This window comes from Myotis brandtii, unplaced genomic scaffold, assembly GCF_000412655.1.
Source record: "Myotis brandtii unplaced genomic scaffold, ASM41265v1 scaffold82, whole genome shotgun sequence".
Taxonomy (NCBI): Eukaryota; Metazoa; Chordata; class Mammalia; order Chiroptera; family Vespertilionidae; genus Myotis; species Myotis brandtii.
The window spans coordinates 9,994,855-10,010,933 of record NW_005371324.1 but is presented as its reverse complement, the minus strand read 5'-3'; the positions used below and the strand labels follow the sequence as shown (position 1 = coordinate 10,010,933).

The window sequence follows — 16,079 nt, the reverse complement described above, 5'->3', positions numbered from 1 at the left end:
TCGCCAACTTGTGGGTCGCAACCCTTTCATAGGGGTCGCTTAAGACCATCGGAAAACACATATATAATTACATATTGTTTTTGTGATTAATCACTATGCTTTAATTATGTTCAATTTGTAACAATGAAAATACATCCTGCATATCAGATATTTACATTATGATTCATAACAGTAGCAAAATTACAGTTATGAAGTAGCAACAAAAATAATTTTATGGTTTGGGGTCACCACAACATGAGGAACTGTATTAAAGGGTTGTGGCATTAGGAAGGTTGAGAACCACTGCCCTAAGTCAATCAATTTGAAGGATCCCTGGAGAATTCTGTTCTCTGACTCTCCCCTAAACCTCTAACTACTGTAATTAGTAATTTTATTGTCTTTCTTCCTCATGGCACTGGGGTCTCTTTGAGGACAGGGGCATACCATAATCTCTGATATATGGTAGGCATTCATAAAATAAATTTTATATGAAACTCCACTTTACAACAGAGGTTCTGAGATATTAGCTCACCCAGAAAGGAACTGTCAGAACTCATGCTCCCACCAATGCACCACATTCTCTAGCTCAACTAAAAATGAGTTCTCAAAGAGCAGTTTTAATGAGATAAAAATCTACACACATTACAATCCCACCAAAGTATTATATTTCTTTGCTTTTTGCTATGTTATTATCTCAGTGTGATCATATAGGCCATCTCATGTTGATTAGATGCCTGAATCATACATGTGCCTCTGATTAATAAAATTAAAAAACATTAATTAAAAATTGCAAAAATATTTTAAAACATAGGGAAGTTCTGTGTAGTTTCATTGTTATTGAAATTCAAAGCAAAACATTCTTCTCATCTGTGGATAGAGTTCAATATTTAAGAAAGCAGTTATTTCTCTGGTTAGGAGAATTTTATACAGTCTCTAGCTAAGCAACAAGGAAGACTCTCTCCAGCTGTTCACCTCTTCTGAGTGTTTAGAAACCTCCAGTTTTCTGATAATAAAAAAAACATGTACCACACTGGGCATAGTGCTGGCCTTCTCTCACTCACTCTTGCTTTACTAAGTGGCTTTTTACAGAGCACAAGGTAATTTCATTAAGTGCTAACCCATCCCTTTATTTTAAGATAAACAACCTTAAGAATCCTTAAAAATAAATATCTCACTATAAGATGCATATTCCTTTAAGGGCATAGAATATTCCATCATGTAACTTAGATTAAAACACAAATATATATATATAATTTATATCAGGCACTTTCTATGTCTGGCCTGGTTTCTGGGCATTTCTTTCCTTTAAATGTGGATTTTTACCTTCTGATAACATGAAAAGTCTTTCCAAAAGGTGAAGAAAAAGGCAAATAATCTTCAGTACAACTAATTTTACTATACCTACACCTATACCTTTCCTCTTTTTTAAGATAAATTAAAGGCAAAATGTGATATACAGTAAATATCGAAGGTCTCAAATATTGAACAGAAAACAAGGCTCAGCCAGGTCATGTAACTTGGTTGGAGCGTCATCCCATACACCAAAATGCTTTTGGGTTTGATCCCAGGCCAGGGCACACATCTAGATTGCGGGTTTGATCCCTAGTCAAGGTGAGTATGGGAGGCAACCAATTGATGTTTTTCTCTCACATCAATGTTTCTCTCTCTCTCTCTCTCTCTCTCTCTCTCTCTCTCTCTTCAATGAAAATGTCCTTGGGTGAGGATTAAAACAACAAAAAAGAAAACAAAGCTCAAAAAACAATGTCCTATTGATGTGCTAAATCAGGAATGTAGATCAATCCTTTTATAATATTTTCATGTGTTATTTTTATTAAATGTATGCTTTGACAATGAGAAAATGAATTATGGTGTTCTGTTGTTAGCTATTATTTTATTGTTTATTTCAAATACAAGGAAGTCAATGTTTTAAAAATATTTACATAACATGACATAAATGTTTAGAAAAGAAAAATTAGGAATAGGTTCCACAAACAGATACATCTAATACCTTGCTTCTATTGACATCATTGCTGCTGCTTCAGAGCAATAACAGCATAACATCTGGGAGATTTCACAGGATCAAACAACTTCACAAGTGCTGACCATGCAATATCTTCCTGCAAATTGATAAGTGATTTAGAAATAAAACCATTTGTTGAAGGTAAAAACGAGAGATCAGTTAGGCTATATAATGTAATATTAAAAACTATGTAAAAACAAACCATATAAAATAAAACGATTCTTTGTTCAATAAAGTTAACATTCACAATTTTACTTTCAGGAATTTACGCTGAGAAAACAATTAAAGATATACATAGAGAGTGAACTACAAGGTTACTCTTTGCTGTGATTGTGAAAAACTGAAACTTGCCAACAACAATTGGGTATTACTTAAATTATTATATGATGAAACATTATTCAGCTTCTGTAGTAAATTTAATGAGATGGAACATTTTTAAATTAAATAAATGAAACAAATTAGATGCAAATAGCATTTATAATTTGATTTCAATTTTAAATAAAGTATAAACAATGTGCACATATATATTCCAATATATATACGTATATGTATATATTAGAGAGAAGCACTAAAAAACAAACCAAAAATTTGTTAGTGCTTAAAGGTTGCATTATTGTTACTTTTAATTTTCTTTTTATATTGTTCATTTTAAATTCCAAAATAAATATGCATTAATTTTATAAGGTATTATTAAAAATATTAACAAATTAATATTTATATGATTTCTATTATCTCATTACCAGTCTATTAATCTTTGTGCATACCATTTTTATTGCCTATTATACTTAAGTCAATAAAAATTGTTTTGAAAAGGGAAATGATGAGTAAAGTAGGACTGATTCAAAGCTTTGAGTACTTTTTGAGTTAGTAGCTTAGGAAAACACATCATTTTCTAAATACTCAAAAACTGCCTTTCTTCATATAAATACAAATTAGAACAAAAGCAAACGTTTATTAAAATCCATTTGTCCTAAGTAGCCTGTTGAAAAGAAGAAAGCAAAGCTCCCCATATGATAAAACAGAATTGTTAAAATAAAGGGTTTATATAGTGGAAACACAGCCTGAGTCCACAAATGGGTTTAATTTAAACAGTTCACAAAACTTTATTTTGATCAAAGCTGAGTAAAATCTGCAAAAAACATTTTCCCTAAGATAGCCAAAAGGACAATATTTTTAGTTATTCAACATAGATAAATAAGATTGGAAAAAACACCACAAAAAAACAGACGCAGTCTTCATTGATCAGATAGAAGTTTCTGACTGCAGAGTGCATTTGCCCCAAAATTCAAAAGGGAAATAAAAGGCAAATTCTTACAAAATGTAACATATATCTGATATCTTTTATGTCTGGTCTTTATTACTGTTAGCTGTACAATATGGCATATATGATAACTTGTGCTCACTGCCTACTGTATTGTAATTACCATACAATTAAAAGAATGTAAGCTTTATTATGGTAGCATTGCTGAAAACATCTGCTATGCACATGTTTATGTTTTAAAAAGATGGAGTGAATATTTAAACTTTGAAAATATGATGAGAAAGATTATCTTATGTTTTAATCTTAAGTTTTATGTGAAAGAAATTTATCCTACATATAAGTGGATCCAAATTACTGGATTTAATAAATATATTTATTATGCATTTAAAAATAACACAACTTACCTGCTCTTTCAGGTAGCAAAGTCGATCCAGAAGAATCAATGTTTCTATACAAGGAGCCAGAACAACTTTCAACTAAAGGAAAGAATAAGATAAGATGGTGTTACATAAAAGGAAAAAAAAAATGACTAGCCGACTAACTTAATATTATGTTTAAAAAAATGTATCTATAGAAGTTTGTATATGGCCAAATCTTCAATACCCATTGTACATCTACAGAAAATGAATACTGCAGAGATCAAAAGTTTTCTTTAATAATAGGAAAAGAATGTCCTTTAAGTGACTTTGAGGTAGAATCCAAAAGCCATCATACATATGTGATGGAAAGCTTTTAAATGGGCACTAAGAATGAAATTCATTAAAAGGAATGCTTGTGAAATAACAGAATTGAGAGCAATATGTGTTCAAAGAACTCGGAAACTTCTTTCTGTGCATTTATAATACACTTTAAGAGAAATCTACCATGTGTTCTCTTTATTACATTACTGACACCTAATATAGTTCTGAAATAGGAAGTGATCCCAAACGGTTTTTCTATAAGAGAAAAACAACATAGATTGTTTGGCCCCATAATAAAATTTAATAGGATCCTATTCAAGTCTAGCAACAAACCCAATTTAATATGTTTAATTCTGAGATTTACCATATTAAAAGCTTCCAGCTCATTCATTCTAGGCTTATACTTCTCATAGTAGTCCATTATCATTTTTTCCGGCAGCTTCAAGATAAAACAACAACAATACATTTAACAATAATTAACATTTTTTTCTTATCAAACACACCCAAAAGTAAAATAAACATAACAAATGTAAAGGTGTCTGAAGAGCTCTGAGGATATTCATGAAGCAAGTCAATATAAATCTAAATTCTTTTTACTTAACTCTGCTGTATCAATATAGGTTAATTAGCATATCACAAATAAAATTACAAATAACATCCTATTAATATTGTTTAATTTCAACCAGTAGTGATGAAATATTTACTCTGACTTGTTTTTATGCTAGGGGCACATAGTAGGAGCTCAATAAACATTTTTTGAATAAAATTAAAATTTAAAACACTGTCTAAAACTACACATTCTAGAGGAAATAATGCAAAATAATAGAAACACAATAATGACATAAATTCATATTTATTTCCTCTAAAATCAACTAAATTAATCTATGAACAAGCATTACTTTTTGATTTTTCTTTCTCTAAAACATATGATACCCATAGTCCAGTGAACCTTTGTGGCTAGGTCACTTTCTAGATCACCTACATGTTTTAGTTTTCACCAGTTGAGCTTTATGCTTACTGAGTCAACTGTATTTGTTTCTACACTTGTTATACTAGTTATATTATTGTAATAAAATAATATAAATATTATGTAATCAATGAAATATGAATGCAAAAAGTTGTTTCTATAAGTTGAGTGCCTCTGTGAAAGGCATGATAAAAGAGAGTCACCAGAGGAAACTGTTGTCAAAACAAATGAAGAATGGACAAAAAGAGTAAAAAATCTGAAAAGCTTTGTACTCATTTCTTTGCAAATGTATAAATAAATTTGTTATTTTTGCAAAGCCTCTATTCCTTTTCTTATTGTACTAATTTTCTTTTGAATTTAAAAAATACAAAAGTGTAACAGTGAAAAAAGTGAGGCTTTGCCTCATCCAATTTTTAGTGTAGCTTTTCAATAAAGATCCTTTTAAAACTTTGCCCATCTTTGACTCAAATGCATACCCCTTAACCAAGTTTCTGCACTAGAGTATATTGGATTGGATCCAGGCCTGCACTTCAAGCCAGAAAAAATTCTCATCTCCCAAAATTGTGTGTGTAAGTTAGTCTTCAGTGTTTACTTTGCTCTGGCCATCTGAGATCAGCAGTTATGGGACAACACACAATCTTTGTTTGATCCTGCCTCACCAGCACACTGCTCCCTACAAACATGGTGTTTCAGTGTGATTCTTGGGTTCTCCAATATTCTGTTTCTCATTTATGCCAGACTGGAAGCACCACCTAAACCAAGAATTGTTGATTTTGCTACTCAGGATATGCTACTCCAGAGAACTGTATTATGTTGGTTTTGTTGTTGATCTGTAACCCGAGGCATGTTCTCTTGGCATCCTTATGCATCCCTCTTCACCTTCATTGCACTTCACAAAACCCACGGTTTGAGATTTAACATGCATGCTGTCTGATTTTGTCAAAGAAATTTGTGTTTCTGTTTCTCTATTTGTTGCTTTTGTGGATTCTGAAGAAAAAAAAGTGAGAATCTCACCTTACTCTCTAAAAAATGGAAGTCTGTTGCTTCACTTAATGTGAAACAAAACTGGATGTTATAAATTATACATTATAGATATGTTTGATGCAAAATTTTCAGGTAAAATTTCAAATAGTGAAACTATATGCAAACCTGTTTCACAAAGCAAAACAAATGGCCTTGTTCTTACACCAAACATTTGGTGAGTAAAAGTAAAAGATATTAATATGTCTTGAAGTAAAATTTTCAATGTATGAGGTATGATTTCATGCTTTAATCAGCTTTGTCAATCAAATGCTCAACTATCAGACTGATCAAATCACAGAGATTGTATGAAAATTTAAAAATAAAGATGCTATCTCATTTAATCCTAATATCAATCTGTAATATATATCTAATCTAATAATAGACAAACAGGGTAATTGACCGTACCTTCGCTATGCCTCCCACTGGCTAATCAGCGAGATATGCAAATTAATCGCCAACAAAGATGGCAGTTAATTTGGTTAATTTGCTTACGCAGGCGCGGAGCGAAGACTGAAGGCTCGGCCGTAGTGAAGACTGAAGACTGAAGACTGAAGCCAAGCCTCGCTGCTGCAGCCACAGCGAAGCCAAGCCTCACTGTGGCCGGACCAAAGGCCTGGGTCCCGGGTGCCGGAGGAAAACCTGTACTGGCAGCCAGGGGAAGGAAGGCCTATTGTGCGAATCTTCGTGCAATGGGCTTCTGATATATATATATATTCATGGTCTCATTTTATTTTATTTTTTATTTTTAAATATATTTGTATTGATTTCAGAGAAGAAGGGATAGGAGAGATAGAAACATCAATGATGAGAGAGAATCATTGATTAGCTGACTTCTGCACACCCCCCCACTGGGGACTGAGCCCACAACTTAGGAATCAAACCATGACCTCCTGTTCATAGGTTGACACTCAACAACAGAGCCACACAAGCCAGGCCATGGTCTAATTTTAAAGATAACATTACTGAGTGTTAAAGCCACTGAGAGCTTGGTAGGCCCAACATCCTAGAGATAAAGGAAGGTATCACAATTGAGGTACTGCTTGGTGTAGATCAGTGATTCCCAAAGTGGGTGCTACCGCCCCCCGGTGGGCACTGCAGCGATCCAGGGGGGCGGTGATGGCCACAGGTGCATTTGGGGGCGATGAGTAACTGCTATTAAAATTTAAAAAAAATTAATTTCCAGGGGCTGAGTAATATTTTTTCTGGAAAGGGGGCGGTAGGCCAAATAAGTTTGGGAACCACTGGTGTAGATCATACTTAGGTAGACATATGTGGAAACTTAACTGTACATTGAATGGTACTGGGAGTATTGGTCATGAAATCCATTGCTCCCTGCTGCCCATCCCCTAGACTCCAGAAAAAGGGAGTAATATAATTAAGCTGTGTAATAGGGCACTAACTCAGTGGGGTGTAGTTTGGGTTCAGAGAGATATCTAGTCTTCAAGAAAAACTAGGGTGATAGAGTAAATGTGTAGCGATGTTCAGGTGTTATAGATTTTCCCTCCACAGTTCTTATAATTTTTGGACAGTTATTATATCTTAAAGATAGCCTATGTATTAAAAAGTATATGTTATTATTCAACACATTTCAAACGCTTGACCAATTTCATCCTGTCTGGATAAGTTTCAAGAGTCAAAGTTCTGGATATAAGCATTTCTTTTTCTTCAATGAGATTCAGGATTCCTTAAATTCTTCTGCTTTTATTTCAGACCTAAATTGTTTTAGATGTGCATTTATTTTGTCTGCTGGTAAGCACAAATTTCCTCTTTCTTCTTCCTCATAGGCTTATTTGTCTGATGACCACTAGTTCTGGAAAACTATTAAACATTCTTCTTTTGCTCGATGTCTATTAACAAGTTATATAAAAATGGCAAAAAACAGCATGGGGTCTAGAGTTAGACAGTCTGAAATGGAATCCCTCCATCCCAAATTTCCTAGATTTTGGCCTTAGGAAATCCATTTAATCTATGTTTCCATTTCCTCACCTATAAAACTAGGGTAACTATTCCTTTCATAAGATCATCCTTAGTCTTCAGTGAGCTAACATAAACCAAGCTTTATAGCACAATGTCTGACACAAAGCAAAGGCTCAAAAAAACTAGTTTTTCTCATATTGTTCTTTGTAAAATAAACTATATTTTTAAACTTAGATTTACAGAAATATCGAAGATAACAGTTTTCATATATCTACTTGCCCCTATTAAACATTACAATATGATTATCTGTTATAATAAATGAACCAATATTGATACATTATTATTAGCTATGATCCATATTTTATTCAGATTTCCTTAATTTTTATTTAATGTCCTTTTTCTGTTCCGGGACCCCATCCAGGACACCACATTGCATTTAGTCCTACTGAATGTGAGAATTTTTCAGACTTGTCTTGATTTTGATGACCTGGGCAGTTTTGAGGAGTACTTGTCAGGCATTTTGCAGAATGTTCCTTTACTGTGATTTGTCAGATGTTTTGCTCATAATTAGACTAGGGCTATGGGTTTTTGAGAGAAAGACCAAAGAAGTTCAATGTTCCTACATTATATCAAAGGCACATACTATCAATATGACCCATCACTGTTGATGTTGACCTTGATTACCTGGCTGAGATAATGTTTGTCACATTTCTTCACTGTAAAGTTCCTCTTTACTCCCCTTTCTATACTGTATGCTTTGGAAAAAAGTCACTATGTGCAGCCCATACTTAAGGAATTATTTTCCATGGGAGACTTGTCTTTTCTCTGTGTATTTATTAAAATTGTCTTTTTATAGCTTTACATAAGGGGGTCCAGATAAGCAAAGGTGGACCACATTTCAATTTAACATGAAATGGGTGAATAGATGAGATATACAGTTATTCAAAGAACCCCCCATTTCCTATGTGATCAGAAGATGAGTTAGCAAGTGACCTACTTGTCAACATTAGATGGAGGGATTGAAGATGCTGATATACCCTTGGGAAGGTTATAATTAGCTCAAGAACTAAGGTAGGTGAATGTGGGTTTAAGGTCTATTAGCTGTCCAGTCTAGGGAGTGGCAAAGAGGCTGAAGTGGGCTTGATAATCTTAGGTTGGTAGACAGAGGAAGTTATCCATGTGATCACTCAAAAAGTTAGTGTCAATGAGAATGTTCTGGAGCACACACACAGAGGTGATGCTTATTTTTACTTTTTAAATTTATTTATTGATTTTTAGAGAGAGAGTAAGGGAGGGAGGGAAGGAGTGGGATAGAGACAGAGAGGTAGATGAGAGAGAGAGAGAGAGAGAGAGAGAGAGAGAGAGAGAGAGAAATATCGATTGATTCTTATATGTACCCTGGCAGTGACTGAACCCACAACCTTGTTGAATAGGGATGACACTCTGACCAACTGAGCTACTCAGCCAGGGTGGTTACTCTTATTTTAGAAATGATGTAATTATGTGTACAACTAATCTCTCTAAGCTTGAAATTATGGACAATAACATGCAGGTTTTCTTATAAAGAAAGGAAAATGTAATGCATAAAGTACTCTCCATATTTTCTAATGTATACCTGTTGAATTACTAGCTGATAAAAATAAAATTTGAATAGCACAATCTACATATAAAATTCAGCTAAAATCTATTCTAAAATTGATTATTGATACAGCATATATTACATACATTTTCATTTGAATTAAATATTTGCAGTTTTTGTAAAATAACGATTCTAATAAACTAAAATAATGCAATTTCAAAATTAATGTTTTTTCCTATATTAACAGCATTAATAAAATAATTAAGCAACTCTTATTTTTCTTCCTTAAATAAAAAATAAAAGGTATAATGGGTTTTCCTATTATTTCAGTGATTATATCTTCTACTACTCCCTAGAGCTATTGGTTGTCAGGGAGACATTTCTATACCTAATGCTTCTCTGTGCTTAGCTGGGAGAATAAAGATGATTTTTAGCCCAGCTGGGCACGGCTCAGTGGTTGAGCATCAACCTATGAACCAAAAGGTCAAGGTTTGATTCCCAGTCAGGGCACATGCCCGGGTTGTGGGCTTGATCCCCATTGTGGGGCGTGCAGGAGGCAGCCGATCAATGATTTTCTCTCATCATTGATGTTTCTATGTCTCTCCCTCTCTGAAATCAATAAAAATATATTTAAAAAGATGATTTTTATAGATAATATGGCTATTATGTAGAATTAGACTTATATTACATAAGACTGTTCTATTGCTTAATGAAAACATCCTTTTATCTTCTGTGAATTTGGCATTAAAATGTCCTTAGACTTCATCTTTGCATATAGCTTTGACATATTCTTTTTGATCACAATTTCAAAGAAGTTTAATTGTTAATACTTGTTTTCCCCCAAATTTAATTGCTCCATATCTACATAATCATAGTTAAAAGAAACATTATTAATGATATGCTTATTTTCAAGAACGATTTGAGGTGGTTTATAATATGAAAAACAAAAACATATCAATAGTAGGGCCAGTAAAGAAGGGATAAATTTTTAAGGGCATATAATTCAAGAGAAATAACAATAATACCAAAATAACCTAGCTAAGGATAGTTGCTGAAATCAAAGATAAACTGATCTTTGGGTCTCCTGATAGCTAAGGCAAAAAAGAAAATTAATGTTCTTTGGAGATCATCCTATTATGAAAAATTAAACATAATTTATGTAGATTGTTGTATAACAGAATCCAGATAACATAAAAAGCTTCTTAATATTGTCTTATAGAATATCCAAAAATAGCCTCATACCAAATAAGTTAATACTCAGAATTAACTAACAGTAAGCCTCATTTTAACGTCTTCCTGACCAATCCCTGCTTGAGGGAAAGGGTCATGGAGCTGCAGCTTATGAAGAGGTCTCCCGCAGGCACACATTTCCTCTCTCCTACTTCTCACCTTACTGGATTTAGGGTACTTGTGACTTATGACAGGGCTGCTGCTGCTAGTTGATATGTGTCTTTGTGAAAAATTAAAAAAAAATACTCCATCACCTTGCTTGGGGTAGATGCCAACACACCTATCATAAAAGGAAGATGGGCGGTAATTTTAGCTCTACTTTGCTCTTAGCTAGATGCCTTTGTGCAGACCAAAAATTGCATAGTCCTCTGGTGGCCCAGCTGATGAAATGGCGGGGAATAAAAAGTCTATGCAAACAGTTATGAAAGAGACCAAATTAGTCAACTACACCTTCTTTTTCTGTCTCAAAGTACCTCCCACAGATGATTTATTAATTACAAAAGTGAATAAGCCTGGTCAACATGAGGCAGGGTAAGGAGACTAAAAGTCATGTACAAAGTTTGTTGAAGGTGAGAAGCATAATCATGAATAAACAACCCATTGTTAAGCAAAAATCTGTAGAGAAAAATGATCTAGGACAAAGAGTGAAATAGTTGGTAGTTCAGGAGTGAATCACTATAATGGTGAAGGATTAGAAAACATGAATTATTGCTAAAAAAAAAAAAAGTAACAGTAACTCAGTCACCATGTTTTGAATCCTGCTCCCACTAACAAACTACATCCTAATGAGGCGAGGCTGTATCTTTCTGGGTTATTATGAAGATGAGAGACTAGTTATTTTGTTTTTGTTTTTTTGTAAGTATACATATTCCTGGAATAACCTCCCATCAATTATTGAAACAAAGCTGAGTAAATCTTTATTCCTTGCAACCAAATAACTGCCTTTCTTCTTAAAATCTTGATAAAAGCAAATTATTTAATCATAGTTCTGATAATGCATCCCTACAGGGATGAACTACTGTAGGTAGTGATTTGAATTGATATAGAGATGGGGCTTAAATATATGATATAGAGATGCATTGGGAGGGAACATGTCAATGTCATGAAAGACAAAAAAAGAGTTGAGGAACTGTTCCAGATTAAATGCGACCGGAGACATGACAACCAAATGCAATGCCACATCTGGGATTGATGCTTTTAAGTACATGCTGTAAAAGACAGAGTCAGATGATGTCATTTTGTTCCATTAATGGTGATGCTAACTTTGATCACTTGGTATAGCATGTTGACCAGGCTTATTCACTTTTGTAATTAATAAATCATCTGTGGGAGGTACTTTGAGACTGTAAATATCCTATTCCTCCCAAATCTTTTACCCAATGGTTGTAACATCCATGAATGGTTTTCCTGTGAGTCAATTATTACCTTGGTGGTTGCAAAAAGCATCAGGAACTTATTTATAGGAATAATGCACATGTTTTTCTCATATTAGCAAAGATGACAGGTTTTCCATAAAGTTAATCTGTATCAGGAATCCACTGTTTCCTTAGGGTTAGAGGGTTTCATTCGATCTAGATCATTACACAATACATTACCACAAGAAAAAGTTTATGAGCTCCTTACATCTGTGGTTGGTCAACTGTGGAACAATTCCTGCCCTCCCACCTGTATTTAAACTACTATGATTAGTCCTGATCAACCTCTGATTTAACTTCCAAAGATCAGTTTAGTTGGCCTCCACATGTGCCCTATCTTTAACCTTATCTCTCACCACTGTCTCCCTTACGTGCTTTATGCTCCAGCAACAGAGTCCAGAAGCATGTTTTTCACATCTCTGTGGTTTTGCAGAAGTCCTTCCCCTCCCCCCACACCTGAAATGAATTTCTTACTCCCAACCGTCCCACCTTGTTTGCTAAGCCAACTCCTATGCATCCTTCAAGACCAAGCTAAGGCACCAAAGTTGTTTGTAAAATCTTCACAGGTAGAGTAAGTCACTCCTTTCTCCTATGCCTCCACTGTACTTTATTTCCAGTTCATGCTACAATTATTCATTTTCTTTTTTCAGGGGTTAGGTCTTAATAATTATCTTTGTAGTTCCAGTTTTCATTCTTCTTGGCATATGATTCTTCAAAATAAATGTTTGTTGATGAATAATTAAAAGTTTTACTTTTGCTGACCTGCTTTGGAAAAATTTCTGAAGATTTTTTTTTTAATTATCCTCTATCTACTTCAACTAAAGTTCTAGCTTGGTGGGTTTCAACTTTGTCCATTCAACAGCATAACCCCCTTCCATCAATTCAATACTTGAAATTACTTCTTCATTTATTTGAGTATTTGTTACATGTGTCTCTCTCTCTCTCTCTCTCTCTTTCACACACACACACACACACACACACAAGCTCTAGAACATAAGCACCTTTTATTCCCCTCTTCTTATGGACAATACTATAGTTCATTTTTTGATGCTTTTAAAATCCTACGTGTGTGTGTGCGCGCGCGCACTTGCACATGGGGAAGGAGACAGAAAGACAGAAAAGTAATACAAAAGAAGATAAAGTGCTATGGATCATGAGGAAAACATAAATCCTTAAAGATGATTTTGGAGGTTTTCTGAAATTTGATGAGATAAAGTTTGGGACAGAAGATAGAGAGTGACTATTTTTTTTTTTTTTTAGGTCTAGATAAAGTCTGTCACTAGGATCTTGTTATTTTAAACATTTTTAAAGTTCTATTAAAATGTTTTAAAATGATAACTGAACTTTACAAGAATTTTACTGTAACATTTCATTTTAAGAAATCCACCTAATAAACAGTATACCTGCTGATATAAAGAGTTGGTTTTCTGCCACAATTTGTTTTTAGTAGTATAGAGTTGGGCTTACCTTTAGTGTAAATCTAAACTCTTTTCTTAAATAGGCTTATATATTATGTGGGGCTGAAATAATATCATCCTTAGGTAGTTAGGGCTATAAATAAAGATCCAGGAGGGTATAATTTTGAATAAAAAGTCTTCAAAATCAATCACTGCTTCTTCCCCCCTTCGCCTCTCCAAGCTTCTTGGTGTAACATGGCATTTTTTTTTTTTAAACATGGAGTTTATAATGGAGCTGTTAGATGACTGCAAATGGAATTACCCAGATGACAAATGCTCAAACATGGATCTCAACCGAGCTGATTTTGCCCCTTAGGGGCATTTTTGGCAATGTCTGGAGGCTTTTTTAAAAAACTAATTGTTATTATTATTATTATTATTTGGATTATTAGCACTAGGATGCTACTGCTGACATCTAGTGGGTAAACATCCTACAATGCACAGGGCACCCCCCACAACAAGGGATTATCCAAATGTCAGTACTCCTGAGATTCAGAAATCCTGTTCTAAGAGAAAATGTCCAAAGCTGTCTTTCACAACTGACTACAGAACTTAATCTTTTAAGCTGTTGAGAGCCACTTTTGTACCCAGCACAGGCAGCTCTGGTCTCTGGAATGATGATTTGTCTGTGAAAGTTCTCTGTGTACTTCCACTTTTAACATGATTTCTTGAGACTAAAAATGTATTCAGATCATGTTAGGAGGTTTTCTAGGAACTTCATTTGCTTACATAATTTTAAATATGAAGAAATGTACTGTACTTTAAAAGTTCAGAAACACATCAATGAATCACCACACTTTCAATTACACAGTTTGTTAACAAATGATTATAAATTTAGTCAAAGATCTTTTAAATATTTTGGCATAATTACTATTTTAAAGTTAAGTGGTTTTGATACTTTTTAGTAGTCAGAATCCCAGGTGAAAATTAATTTTTTTTAGAAAATTAATTTTATTTAAAAAATAAAACTATACATATATACAAGTGTCTTCTTTATTGTGCTGTGGTTAAAACTTTCATTTTAACACTGATATTTCATAATGTGGGGAAAAATAGGATTTTGTATTGGATTGGAAATATAAGTCTAGTTTTAATTACTTATTCTATTCCCATCCACTCTGGCCTGATGAACACAAGTCTCTTAATTCCTGTTGCTTAAAATGAAAACAGGCCAAAAAAACCCCAAAACCCCCCAAATACCAGAGCCCAAATTACATAAACTCAGCTATTTACTTCCTCTCATCAGCACATCCTTTTAAACACCTTATATTGTTCTATACTTTCCTGTTGCTTTTCTTTTTCTAACCAATTTTATTCAACATATTTGTTTTCAATGAGTTTCAATAGTATAATGAGAAAATTAGTGAGGCACTATTTTTGTCTTTATTAACTAATAAAGTTAATCATTTAAGACTAATTTTACATGGTGACACTCATCTACATTAGTCTCTCTCACTTTTGTTTCCAATTTCACTTCTCAGTAGTGTGGTGGTTAATGTCGAAGTTTCGATGTTGAATCTGTGTTTAAGTTCCAGCGCTACCACTTGCCAGCTCTTTGCCCCTGGGAAACCTATTTGCCTTTTTCTGAGCCTTTCTTTCTAGATCATTGCATTGGGAAATATAATAGTATCGATCCTAAGTGTTTTGTGAAGAATAAATGAGTTAAAGTTGAAATGTCCTTAGCATAACTATCACATAGTAAGTACTTAGTAAACATGAACTATTATTAATATTCTTATCAGTAACAAAATAAACATATTAAGGAACATTTACCAGGATTATTTTTAAAGATAAATCTGGGAAGAGAAAGCCATCTGAAAGGATAAGTAACATTCTTTCTGGATTTTTACTGTTTGGTTTTTGGCAAAGGATAATATATTTTTAGTTTAAATAAAAACTTAGCTCTTTATTTGTGAAAATAATGTGTAGGTTTGTGATCTTGATATTCAATGCAAGACATGAAATTGAGACAGCAAAAAAGATATGCACTAATTTATACTAATTGGAAGGAAGATCAATCTGATTAAAAATATATTTTACAAAACCTAGAAATAAATTAACTATAGTAAAAATGTCTATTCTTGTTAATTTATTCAAGACTAGAAGGATCTTCATTTTGGTGACTTAATAAAAATACTTATAGGAGTCATATTAATGGTGCCATGATAAGTAGTAAATATACAAAGATCAGAATAAAAACTAGTACTCTTTAGTTAGCATTTACTATGAACAAACATTGTGTTCACTCAGTCTTTTATGTATATTACCTCATTTAATCTTTCTTAAATCCTATGAGTGAGAAATGCTTTTTTAAATAGTAATTTTATAGGGGGAGGAAACTGTTTTGTACCAGTCTGCTTGCTTTAAGTAATAAAGCAACTGGAGAGTAAATGGATAATCCTATCTAATAAAAGAGAAACATGGTAATTAGTGTATGACCACTACCCTTCCCATTGGCTAATCAGGGTGATATGCAAATTAACTGCCAGCCAAGATGGCGGCCGGCAGCCATGCACTGAAGCGAACAGGGAGGCTTGCTTGCTCCAGTGAC

The 16,079-nt window shown here is 33.6% G+C and overlaps 1 protein-coding gene across 1 annotated transcript in view; it reads right to left on the bottom strand.

Annotated features, from left to right (window-relative positions):
- Positions 1–1,853: 1,853 nt before the first annotated feature.
- METTL25 (methyltransferase like 25) overlaps positions 1,854–16,079 on the bottom strand; it is a 93,512-nt gene continuing 79,286 nt past the window's right edge. Inside the window, exons 10-12 of the mRNA XM_014531638.1 lie at positions 4,305–4,379; positions 3,665–3,736; positions 1,854–2,096 (exon numbers count right to left, since the gene is read on the bottom strand). Coding sequence (XP_014387124.1) covers positions 2,004–2,096; positions 3,665–3,736; positions 4,305–4,379 — 240 coding nt within the window. The 3' untranslated portion in view covers positions 1,854–2,003. The remainder of the gene's footprint in view (positions 2,097–3,664; positions 3,737–4,304; positions 4,380–16,079) is intronic.